General features: G+C 45.1%; 2 protein-coding genes across 12 annotated transcripts in view; both read right to left on the bottom strand.

The window, feature by feature from the left end:
* Positions 1–13,367, bottom strand: part of sei (potassium voltage-gated channel seizure) — a 99,655-nt gene that overhangs the window by 17,905 nt on the left and 68,383 nt on the right. The gene's annotated exons all lie outside the window — the stretch shown is intronic.
* Positions 8,923–13,367, bottom strand: part of LOC148935913 (uncharacterized) — a 14,789-nt gene continuing 10,344 nt past the window's right edge. The window contains exon 2 of the mRNA XM_089079608.1: positions 8,923–11,878. Within this exon, the coding sequence (XP_088935734.1) occupies positions 11,819–11,878 (60 nt within the window). The 3' untranslated portion in view covers positions 8,923–11,818. The remainder of the gene's footprint in view (positions 11,879–13,367) is intronic.

Here is a 13,367-nt window from a genome sequence, read left to right as displayed (position 1 = left end):
GTAATGCATAATAACGGGTCAGCCACGACGAGTGGCGTCCGGCGGATTTGCACGGATTTGCTACGCAATATTACGATCGATATCGCGCGGAATGTACGTGCCATTCCATCGCAAATTGGACGAACCCATTCGCGGTTTGATAGCCCTGATAAACGCGAATAAACAATGTGATTAAGATGATACGCGCGAAAGAGAGAGAGAGAGAGAGAGAGAGAGAGAGAGAGAGAGAGAGAGAGAAGTATCGCGAAAATAAATTGAATCGCGCACTTTAATTTATCACCTAAGTTTCAAACACACATTTTAAACAGTAATAAAGTTAAATAAACAGTTCGCCTGAAAAAAAATTCAGATAATCGTAATCATATTATCATTGATTTTAATAAAATCTCACATAGATAAAAATGCGGAAAAAAAGAATCGAGTTGTTTGTAGCTCTACAATTCGAGGATAAATCAGCTCATAATGATATTATCAGATTTTAAATAAAATCTCTCTTTGGATAAATACAAAATCCGAAGGCGAGTAAAAATCTAAAGTACGAGATTAAATTTAACTATATGTACTTTTGCTAATTCTACTAGAAAGTAATAATTGCAGGCAATACAAACATCGATTACCGTCGACAGGGTCGAGCCAAACTTCTGCTTCTTTCCCTTCATGAAATACGAGCGCATCATGGTTCCTGACACTCTCACGAAGAATTCCAGTGTCATTCTCAACCCCCGCTCGGACTCTCTACCACTGCTGACGATACGTCGGCGCTTTTAGCATGCGCGCGAATATGAAAATAAACAACGTCGTGGAAACCACCTGTTCGGCCGCTGCGTTTTTTTCAAACTTCCTCGCTGAGCTGAGATCTCCGACGTTTCTCTCCGCGACGTGCGAGACGCGCGAGACCAAATTCATATCACGGGCGAAGCTTCCCGGGCTAGATTGAGATTTCGCAAAGTTGTGCGGAGCAGCTGCGGTTGATAGCAAGCCCCAGCCGGAGGCAAGCTGAGTCCTATCCACGACGAGTCCTCTTCATGTCTGGCCTGTATCTCGAAAAGGAAAACAAGCGGTGATATATTACAGACCCTCGTCGCGGTTTCTCATCATCCTCGATACGACGGTCGTTTACCGTTTTAGTTTAAGTATCCGTTCCGGAGATGAAAAGTTTGGAGAGAAACTCAACACTTTTGTACGAACTTCGAGCGCATCCGGCTGAAAAGTTCCGTTAAATCAAGCGCGAGGTTCTTTATATGATCTTTCGATGCGCCAAATAAAAGTAGCTGTAGCTTTCCTGATCAAAGAACATCGATTCGTCGAACTTCGTAAAGCGTTTCCTCGATGCACGAGGACAAAAGGAGAGTCTCACGTCTTCGTCGTCGTCGTCGTCGTCGTCGTTGTTGTTGCGGAAAGCTCGATCGATTCGCCGAAGTCTTCTGCATTCCATACAAGAGATCTCATCACCGGTTTAAATAGTCTTTAAATCGACGCTCTCGAGGTTCAATAGAACTGAAGAAGTATTGGACGCGTACGCCGTTTAAAGAGCCGTCTTCTTGTTTGATCGCGGAAATTTAATACCCCGTTGACTCTGTCATAAACATTCCCATCAAACAGTATTACGAGTTCGCTTCAGCATCACTTTCACGCTCGATTTATGTTATTATCCCATTTCCAAATGTCTAATCACGATAACGAGCACCGAGACACATTCGATTTCTCTCACGACACTTCGTGTGAATAATTGAGAAATTTTTTTTTTTTAAGTATAAAATTAAGCCAAATCAATCAAACCGTCGACGAATTGGAGTTTTCAATTTCTTAGTTTATTTCAAGCCAAGAGCCTTTCGGCTTTCATATAATCCCGAGAAATCTCCTGGGGCAAGAGAGTTTTTCGAAATACCGACGATAATATTTGTGACTGTAGCGTTAAAACGGAATCTTGAATGTTGGCTGATTCCAGTTGGATAGCCTTCCGGGAACGTCGGGCGAATTCCAGCAAATTTCCCGTATTCACGTTTCGTGGCTCTCCAGCTCTCTCTCTCTCTCTCTCTCTCTCTCTCTCTCTCTCTCTCTCTCGCAGAGAGGTCGATTTAAAAAGAGCGACGGTGACGTTCATCAAAATAGTATTAGAATCGAACCCTCGGGCTTCATCGAATTCCGATGGAGGATTTCACAAGGGAGATTTCTAAAATTGTATTTGATTTCCTCGAAAGATCACGCCGTAAAATCTTTCATCCGTAATTTTCAGAAGAAGAATTCCGATGAAATTCAATTAGCGCATTTTTTTAGGAACCTCACGCCAGATTCTCGTCGCACTGTATTTCTTGGTTAAAAACCATCGGTCCCGGGAAAATTAGATCGGCGGAATAACAACGGCGATTATCGCCGCTGTTTCGTTCGCGTGTCGCAGAAAATCCTACTCGTTCCAGTCAAGTGCCTTTCGGGGACGCCGAGCGAATTCCAGCGGGTCTCGCGAAGTGAGATCTAATTTCAGCCGACTCCGCGCGTTACCCGTTACGATTCCGCGGCCGCACGCTCGCGTACGCGCGGCAAAACTAAGCGCTCGAGATGGAGGGATCTGTTTCGGCCAGGCGCCGAGGCTGCTACACACGTCGAGGAATGACCGCTTTCAGAAAACATTCGCCTCCGATATTCGCCCGCCTCTGAATCCGCTCGCCCAGCCTCGCGAATCGGTAAATGCGGCGAGCCGAGGTTTTGGATACGCAGGGGTAGTAAAAGCGGGCCGTAAAAATTCGAAATGAGGCTAAAAGGCAGGGAGTCGAAGGAAGCGTACGTGCTAAAAGGCACAATCGAATTTTCCGCAATCCGGTTAGTCGGAGAGAGAAGGCACTCCTCGAAATTCTCGACGGTACTCGACGGACGTCTGTAATTCGCAAAAGTGGGTTTGTTATTCCGCCGTGTAATCCTATATTGCTTTTAATTTCGTCGAATGCAAGTGAAAGCGCGATGAAGAGTTATCATCGCGAAAATGGTATAAATCATTTTATGGCGCTGATGGATCACGCTCCTGATCGGACTTAAATTGGCAGCGACTGTTAATAACAGTAAAATATGAAGTAATAACGTAAAATAGAAAATGAAGCGGAAATATGGCCTGTCGCTAATACCTGGAATATTGGCTGCGAGAAGGGTGATCAATCGTAATCTGTAGAATCGATAAGTTAATCTCGTACTTGCAATAAATGAAAGTTGCAGTTGAAAATAGAAAAGTTGCATATATCGAATTTCATGGAAAATATTTTGTTAGTCACAGAAATAATAATTATTTTAGAACAAGAAACGACAATTTAAAATGTTCGCTATCCGGCAAAGAATTCGAGCTCTTTGTGGACCATCAGGAAAGAGAAAAACATCCCCGACACGAGTTTCCTCTTGGATATTGCAGTCGCTAAGATGTAAGGTCAAAGCAACTTTGTCCCAGTATTGGACGCGAGTCGTAATAAAGCAATCGTAAAAATCAGAAATAGGACGCGATAAATAAAAGTGTCAAGGCGCACTCGTCGATATTCATTATGGCTGATTCATACGAATACTTCTCTCTTTGCACGCAACTCAACTCGAACTTTTCTTCTTCATGATTGCTTGTCCTCCTTCGAGCTTTAAGCAGCGAGAAATTTGCATTTAGATCAATTCACAACTTTGACACTTCGTTAAGAGGAGTAACAAATATAATAAACGGAAAGGGCGCTGCGCATCTTAATGCGAAACGCATGCCGTGCAAGATCAGAGATCTACGAGACAGTCCCATCGATCCGTGTATCAACGATAATTCCATTACGCATTATAAGTTAATACGAACCAAAACGAAACTTCCACTTCAATTCATTTTGATTATGTGACGTTGATTTAATAATATATCGACCGTGTGCTAAGTGCACTTGGAAAGGTCGTGTTAAGTGATGGCGACTGACATTTTATGAGCGTGTTCGATGAACCACTTTAACCATGGCGATATAGCCAGGAAGAAGCTCATAATATCTTGTTTTATGATATTAAAAACACGCAACGGAGGATTAACGGAAAAATCGCGTTCCTAATTAACATTTATGATCTTGTAATAGAGATCGCTTGGGACAACAGGACAATTTTCTCTTCCCATTTATTTCTCGTTAATTTGCTAATCTGCCGGTTTCATTTCTCATTTAATTAGCGTAATTAATAAGCGAGGCGAAACTTCACGCTATTGTTAAAGCGATGATATAATGTCTTCATCATTCAAAATTATAATCGCAATTGCATTCTCGTCTCTCTTTCTCTCTCTCTCTCTCTCTCTCTCTCTCTCTCTCTTTCTTTTTTTCATTCTCGTAAATCTTTTTAATTAAAAATTTTAATACCGCTCTTTTTGACAAGCTCAGTTTGAGGGATTAGTTACGAGGAAAATTTTAATTATTCGTGAAAGATGTTCGATGCTTGCTTTCACTTGTAGACTTTTTTAGACAACATATTTTAATGTGAAACTTATTAAAAGTAGCAAAATGAATGTAAATTCTGAGGGGAATCTTTAAATTACTTAAATTTCTTAACCTATTTAATTAACTACTTTTCCACGCTTTGAGTATTTTTAGCAGCGAATTTTTTTCTAATTATATATATTTTACCAGACTGCTGTATATTTCCTCAAAGACAGCGCGATATTGCGCGTGTTCGTCGTAAAACGTAATTACAGAAAGTAACCAAGCAGGCGCCGTGAATGTGTTTTCAGGCATCCCGACTGTAAATCGAACGTCGTGTGCCGTTTTACTGGCAGAAGGAACGAGGCTTAACTTACAAACAAGCGTAATCCGTCCGCGATCTCTATAAAGGCGACCGCAAGGCACCTTCTCACTGTTAATTAACTCACTCCGTATATTCTTATAACATGCTATATAACTTTAATTATCGCATTCAATCATGCGATAATTAATAAATCCTATCCTCTAATATTAGCTAGATTTTATTTTTGAATCACGAATGCAAATTTTATTTTAATTTTAATAAATTCAATTTCAACTTTAATCAATTTTTGCATTTATAAATATGTGCTTAATGTTGTATTTTTAATGTGTGTGTGTGTGTGTGTGTGTGTGTGTGTGTGTGTGTGTGTGTGTGTGTGTGTGTGTGTGTGTGTGTGTGTGTGTGTGTGCGTGCGTGCGGGCGCGCATGCGCGCGCGTGTATAGGGATATTTTTCATATTTAATATTTCAATTGTAAATATCTTACATATGTACCTCTGGAATATCACTCGTGCGTTCTTTCTATTTTCATTTCCCTACACGTATTCCTTTGTCCGCGAAAAGACAGTTACGTATCGATCTGATAACGACCACACAGTTGTGCGCAACGCGAAACGTTATCAAGTGCTATTATCACGGTTACATTTGTGTCCTCGGAAGGGAAAAACGTAATTTATCTTTAATTTATACGAGTATTATACGATACACTCCCACGATCGTGCAGGGCAATTAAATTGCACGCTTGCTCCCGTGAGAATTCTCGTAAAAAAAAAAAAGTACAATCCGATCAATTGATGTAACCTTGTGTCAAAGGTACTGATACTCCCGTTATCGAAGCTAATTGCAGGAATTTTATAATTACCATCTTTTCATAGCGACGTGTCACATCATGAGTAACATAAAAGAGCATTCGCTCCATGACACCCTGAGGGACCTTTCTCGCAAATTATATCCCGCAATTCCTACTTTCATTTGCAAAATCTTGACAAATCTTGAGGATACAAAGCAGGAAACTATAATTTAACGTAATTGTTGAAGGCAAGGTTACGCTATTTGCGATGGAAACGAATTAAAGTCTCGCAGAATTGTAACGTGCGTAATTCGCTATGCTTTCAGAGAGAAACGCCTGTACTGCGAGTAATAAACGGCGAAAACAGGAATGCAAGAATGATAATTAACTTCAATCGTGGCATCTTAGTACCTAAACAACAATTTTCGTTGTTACAATTATTAATGTAATTTTATTTTTCTCTTTTTTTTTTTTTTTTTTTCGGGATCTTTTTAAGCCGCGAGCTCGAAGAAGGGAGACGATCGATGTTTTCCGACGAGGCAGTAGCCTACCAGAATGCACCATGTGTACATATGTGTAGTCTGAAAATAGCAGTAACGCGTCTACCACTGAGGGATAGGCATGGGTAATGCGATGTTTATCCTCTTCGCCATAACTAGCCCGTAGTATAAAGTCGTCAATGGTGTTTTCATTGAAAACAATGCGTCTCTCCCCCGAATGCAGAAAATGGTATTGGCCGAGTCAATCGAAGGAGCTCAACGGGGAAACATTTAAACCTTGCCAAATGACCAATTCAAGGGAACATGCTACAAATATACAGCTTCAATTTCCTGCCGACATTTCGCTTTCTCCTTTTCGGCACGCACATCGTGTTCATTTCACACAAACCTTCTTTGAAGTTAAACCCCCGTCGTTCCGTTTTTGTAAAGACAATAAGCTCGCCGTTGCCGGGGGAAATTTATAAGGTATTCATTCTCCTCGTTAAGTAAAAATATCTTAAATATCACAAGTACATAGAAAATATTATTAATCGAAAGATTATCGTGAAAGAGAGTATAGCTATTACTAATTTATCGGATAGTACATTAAGGGATAGCCGAGTGACTATGTAAAAAACGCACCGAGGAAAAAGCATCTATGGATCGATCCATGTTTAATGATTAATGTATCTATCAGTCCATCAGTGGTTCTCCGATGTTTCCTTTTTTCTTTTTTTTTTTTTTTTAAATTATTACATCTGATCCGATACCGAAGTTCACGCGAGATAGCATTTTCGCTCGCCCGAATTGATAGCGGTTACGTAATTAGCAGGCGAGAATACAGCTCGCATGTGGGTATAACAGATGTACGGTATCGGAACGAGGTATGTGTTATTCTTATCTTACGTCAATAAGACACACGATACCGAGCTAGAATCGCGGTTGAAATCCCGTCACGTTAGAGCCGACATTATGTAGGTGTGTATCGCGATCGATGCGTTACCGAAAATAGCTCCTGTCTACCTTCAGGTACTAATGCTTCATATAAAAATGTCAGGTCCTGTCTTTGGACACATCGTGCTCTCCGTGTGCTCTCCGTGTGCGTTTTCTAATTGTTTTATCCGGCGTGCGTCTTAGTTCTAAGAAATTGTTCGTTTCTATCGTGACATTCCAATAATTTATATCTACGTCGCGACGTTAATTGTGACGCGTATCCTATATCCCGTTTAAATGGAATAAAATATTGGACGGTTCGTGAATTATTATCGTCATGGATTCGGTAATTTTCGAAGAAGATTCAACGATTCAACAAGGTCGTGACTTATCGAACTTAATTACCGCTTTAATTACCGCGGCTACGTTTACTCGGACGTCACGGAATACCTCTTTTCTAATGGCGCCCTTCAACGGCGGTGGCTGCGGGCCCCCGTTCTCCAGCAACAGACTCTTGGTGCTGCCACCCTTAACTCTGACGCTGCTCCATCTCTGCCGCGGCACGTCCGTCATCCTCTCGCTGCGATCGCCCTCCCGCAACGAGCCGCCCTTAACTCGGAGGGCACCGAGAACCGCGGTCGCAGGCGGAACCGGGACCTCGAGCGGTCCCAGGAGATGCTCCGACATCGTCCGCGGGGATTTTATGCAAGTCATCGTCGTTGGGGCGAGCGTGTTTGCCGAGGAGACCGACTTTACCAGCAGATCCTTGCTCTCCTTCTTCCAGGACGAGAGCTTCCTGCCGAGGGACAGGGTGTTCGGTGCCGAGGTCGGTTTCTGAGACGAGCTGGGAGAGTCGTCGGGAAAGGTGTCCGTCTCGTTAATCACGTGGGCGTTTTCGTTGATCACGTGAACGTTATGTTGTCTCGTCGGGGCTGTCGTCGCGGTCGCGGCGTAACAGGAATCTTCATTCAGGCCGAGAAGTCGGTCCTCCGCCGTCCTGAGATAATAATCCTTGGACCCGGAGGCGGTTACGACCCTCCGTCTGGCGCCGAACTTGGGTATTCTGTTGCGGCAGACGCTCGACGTGGTTTTGATATCCTCGATCAGGGCGTCCCTCTCCTCGGACGACAGGTCGCTCTCCTCCTGAAGATCCGAGGAGGTACTGTCGCTGATCTTGATGGCGAAGCGTCCGCTGCTACCGGTCGAAGTTCCAGCCCCCTTGCGGCACTTGAAGCCGCCGACGGCTCCGCCGACGTTGTCGCACAGAGCAGGAGCGGCGTGCAGCAGACTCTGCAGGTCGCGCTCGTACGATGACGAACTGGTCGTCGTCGTCGTACCACCGCCACCGATCTCCACCGCGGATACCAGCCTTCGCGCCGTGCCGTTCGTCGACGAGGACTTCGGCAGGAAGCCCCGCTTTCTGCGTGAGTGACCGCCGACCTCCCCCGTCCGCGCACCCTCGTTCTCCAGGGAGAATTCGAGCCCGCCGCGAGCGTTCTCCTCCCCGAGTCGTGACTCGACGTCGCGACGAGAGTGCCCTCGATCCCTCCTCCTCCTCCCGGCGATCTCCCCCTGGCCGGATCGCGGACCCTCGTCGGAGACGCTGGAATCCGCGACACTCGAGTCCTGCCGTTTCGCCTCGATCGGCAGAATCTGCTTCCTTCTTATCACCACCGGTGGCGGGCGCGCGGCCACGTTGACGATCGCCGGCGGTTCGATCGTCGTCGAGTGATCCTTCACCGAACGCAACGCTATGCGTTCGTCCCGCGGCTGGGACGAACCCGGGGGCTGGGACTTCGACAGTTTTTCCTTGAACAGCTGAATCTTGGCGAAGTGATTATTACGGTCTCGCTGTCGATCGCCTTCGCGCTCGTTACTTATTCACGGCACGGGAATTCCGACGGGTGCCGGGTAATATTTTCGACGAATCCTTAAATCGTATCTCGATTAATTACAATACTTGATCACGTGATGAGTAAGGCAATTAAATTTTAATTGAAGTAGCTGTTATCGGTTATCGTACTCTCTCTCTCTCTCTCTCTTTCTCTTTCTCTTTCTGTTATTTTACTCTGGTATTTTTCTCGCAATGCAAAAGACAAGACAATGCAAAAAAGAGCATTGATTAAAAGTTTTATAACGCTTTGAAAGACTGTTGGGTTAACGTTCCGTTTCTTGCCCGTGCTTTCTCGATCTCTCTCTTTTCGCTGATATACTTTCTTTCTATGTCTTCGAGTGAAAAACCAAATCTATCGAACGACGAAGCAGACTCGTTTTTTTTGTGCTTATTAAAACGTATTAATATTAAATATTGTGCATTGTTATTGGGACGTGTGCGCATCCGTAAAATCACTTAATCTCGTTCTTACGAACTGTGTGTACTCGTAGACAAATTATTACTATTGATAATTATTGTTAGTTGCTTATATGGTCCGTAATGTATAAACAAAATTTCTTAAATATCGTAATCAATGTCCACGTCTCCTCTTGTGACGGACAACCTCTCTCTCACGGTGTCTCTTAATTAAGAAACTGTTCTCTCTTTATCTGAAAACATCGGTATAAAATGTAGAAGGATGATTGTGTACGACTTGCTTAAACTTAATTTTCTGCGCTGATGCAAAGTGTCGTAGAGATCGCGGCAACTCGGCAATTGCAAACTTCGTTTAATAATTAATTAGCAATAAGTAATGGATGGAACGTGACGACAGTCTCGTACGGAAAGGATAACTTTCTGAACGTCAGTCTCGATTATCTTCCTCCTACTTCCTCTTTCCCTCTTCCTTATCCCGAAGCCCGCGAAAATATTACTCAGCAAGATCGATATCACAACAGAACGTAAGGATTCTCTTTGCTCAGCACACTTTTGGTTCTCCTGCGTTGCCAACGTAACAAATATCCAGCGTGCCTCGGTCAGACGCAACGCGATAGGACGCGATGAATAATTGGCAATTAGAGATTTGATTCGATGCGGATAAAACGCTCAACGTGCAAGCCTTCTCGAAAACGAGACACCGGAGCTTCGCGAGAATGGTCCACTTTCGTCGACGTCCTTGATGGATTTGGCACGGGCTAATACTGGGAAATCCTTCACGAGTGCGCGAGGCGACATTCCGTCTCGCGACAATAACGACGTGCTAATCCCTCGTCGACGAAGACGTACTCGGCGCCTCGTGAATTTCCTTAATGATCAGTTTATCCGAGCGGAAGGACTCTCGGCCGCGTATTGGCCGGCCGAGCTGATCGTCGAGCGTGATCGATCCTCGCGAATGCCGCGCGTCGTAGCCCTCCTCGATCTCGTCCGACACGTACGAATCGTAGATCCAGGTGTCGAGGAATATCTCATTCTCGGGAACGGGTCTCTTGCTGTTTCCTTCCGACTTAATCAGCGAGATTTAATCGAATCGAGAGGATGAAATATACTTACTGACATATAGACTGACTGCTCAGATTGATCACAACACGGCAGGATGCTGTCGGAGCGCGATGTGTCACGCGTGGTTTTTCTTTTTTTATTTTCTTTTTTCTTATTCTTTTTCTTTTTTTTTTTTTATAAAACTTTAAGCGGAACAGTTTTGCTTACTTTCGCTTACGCGAGCCCAATGCTCGGTGACTATCACTTGCATTTCGTTGGATTACGCATGTGTACGTGAAGATCTGGCTCCTTATCTCCTTCTCGGAGTCGTGCATCTGTTTGTGTTTGCAACTCTTCCGAGGAGCTCTTCCACCTTCTGAATTTCACCTGGCCGATCGAGAGGACGGAGTGCCTACGGAGTGCCTCGAGATCACCGACGAGTCCATGCTCGGCGCGCTTACAATTGACGGCCACCAGTAGGCACAGGGACAACGTATCTATTATTCGTAAACACGCCTGCACAGTCCCGCGAGGGTGTACGCGCCCGTGAGGTCCAATCGTCGACAGGGGTGTATCGCACATAAAACATAACTCCCTGACGCTCCCTCCGACGACGCGACGACTCACATTCGCGCAGCGACGACGAGCCCGGATGACGCACCAATCTCCAGCGTACGCAGCAGCAGCAGCAGCAGCAGCAGCAGCAGCACGTCGTTTCGTCGTGAGCACCGTCGATCGCAGATGACGACGCGTCCCCTCGTCATCTCTTAACGTCGCGTCCCCGGATCGTCCCCCGTACGAGCACACTGCGGCCGAGCGACTAACGCGAGAGGGACGCTCGAGTGGAAGCGCGTCGCGCGCTCCGGAGGGTCGCGATCGTTGTTCCGGCCGACATTTCAACTTCTCATTTCCGGGAGAGGGAGACAAAGAGCGAAAGAGAGAGCGAGAGAGAGAGAGAGAGAGAGGGAGAGAGGGAGAGAGAGAGAGAGAGAGAGAGAGAGAGAGAGAGAGAGAGAGAGAGAGAGAGAGAGAGAGAGAGAGAGAGAGAGAGAGAGGGAGAGAAAGGGAGGGAGGGAGCCGGAGAGACAGAGACAGAGACAAAGAGAAGAGAGTCGGATCGCAGCGATCTTCCACCCTAGGGCTAACCCCTTCGCGCGTGGCACGGAGTTCCCTTCTTCGCCTCCTCAGCGCACACCCTCGGCCTTGTCAATGCCGCTGGAGGTCGATCTTTCTACGTCCTCAGCTGTTACGTCGCGTCACGTTAGCTTCGCTTTCGGTATGCGCCTCGTCGCGCTGGCTTCGCTGCTTATCGTCGCCGTCCTCGCAACCGCCACCGCCGCCACCGCCGTCGCCGTCGACGACGACCCACCTGTGCTCCGGTCCCTTATTGATTGGCGGCCGAGCCTCGCTCGCGCGCGCAACACGCGCCTCTACGCAGACTCGGGCTCGCGGAGGATCACCCCCGTCCGAGGGAGAATGCGCGACGCCGCGCGGCGCAACGCGAGGCGAAGCAGCGCGGGACGCCAGCTGACGCTGGTCGACGTCATGCGGACCATTGTGGAAGCACACGGAGCGTTATGAGAATACGGAATGCTCCTCCTTGCTAGATACAATTGTTAAAATGTCACGTAGAGTCGTACAAGAGGTCACGTAGATAACAGACTCCGATCATTGGTTCTGCCTCCCTTTTCAAGATACCGAAATGAAAAGGGGAAGAGAGCACCTGTGATCGGGTATCACGTAAAAATTTCCTTCTGCCATTGTCGTATACCTTCCGAGATTCTTCGTCGTAATACGCGTCTTAGATAGGAATTCGTTTGTGTGTAGATAAATACGCAACTACGCGTTGCCTCGCGTTCTCTTATTATTAATTTTCTAATAATTCATATATGCGTTTTATTAATGAGCAGGAGTACTTCGTTAAAATAATTCCGTGACAAACATGTTTATTACGAAGCCTGCGTCATAGTGAAAAAAATACGTCTGCATACTCATTTCGCACGAACGGGATATATCTATGCGCGAGCGGTATCATGAGCTTCATTCTTGGCAATTTATAATACGGTCCGACACATGCAAGCGCGCGATGTTATCGAACACCGCACTTACTCATGTATTTTGCCGAAGGAGAGAAAGTTATGTATGCTCGTTTCCGATTGCAATTTTATCTCCATTGCACTCCCGATGTCCTGCCATCCAACTTATATGCGCTATCAATTTTAACAAATCTTCATCGACCGTGAACCTTTGAACGATCCATGCATTGAACGGTCAGTGCTTCTTCTATGCGCGACGGCTATGAGTTTTATTTTTGCTCGTCATCAGAATAGAAAAACGCGCAAAAGCCGAGCAAAAGCGTTCGACTAAAACCGTGAAAAAAAAAAAACCGCGCCTCATCCTCGTTCCGGAGCTACTCATTTTCTCCCTTTTATTTATTTTTCGCACATCTTTCATGAAGTAGGCCATTCTTTGGCGCAACCGTGCGATTAAATTTCTCGTCGTAACGAAGCTTTTTTATTTTATTTCACATCGCCGCTACTTATTTTGCGAAGTCACATTATTTTTGATGGCGCGTTCATAATCACACGATACTTCTACTTTTTATCGACACGGAAATCGACGGAAGGTGACCTAGATAACGATCTTTCTCTCGATGAAAACTTGAGATAGAGAAACTTTATAATTACATTATCATGAATGCGATCCTTTACATCGCAAGATAGAATGGAAGTTAATTGGTTATCCCCGTTAATTATTCATTCAACTTACGAGTAATGCAATTTCATTTAATATTCTGTTTTTCTTCCGAACGACCCACTAAAACGACTCACTATTGTCGTTACAGATTCGTTTCAAGGCAATAACGCGTAAATATTGAGTTTATGGCCATTTAACATCGTTATATTGTTATCCCTTCATAACAGAAATATCGCAAGAGTTTTATGTCCCTCATAATACGTCTTTAAGAAAGTAATCTTCTTTGTCAAGTATAATACAAATGAAGAAACGCCCTTTTCAAAGAAGCGTTTCTTCTTCTCTTCACGACCCAACGAGAGATTTAGTATGTCCTTGAAAGGAAATATCACTGATCC

This window comes from Pogonomyrmex barbatus, unplaced genomic scaffold, assembly GCF_055798465.1.
Source record: "Pogonomyrmex barbatus isolate J1 unplaced genomic scaffold, ASM5579846v1 scaffold3, whole genome shotgun sequence".
NCBI lineage: Eukaryota > Metazoa > Arthropoda > Insecta > Hymenoptera > Formicidae > Pogonomyrmex > Pogonomyrmex barbatus.
Note: the sequence above shows the minus strand (reverse complement) of the source record. Positions and strands in the feature narration are given on the sequence as shown.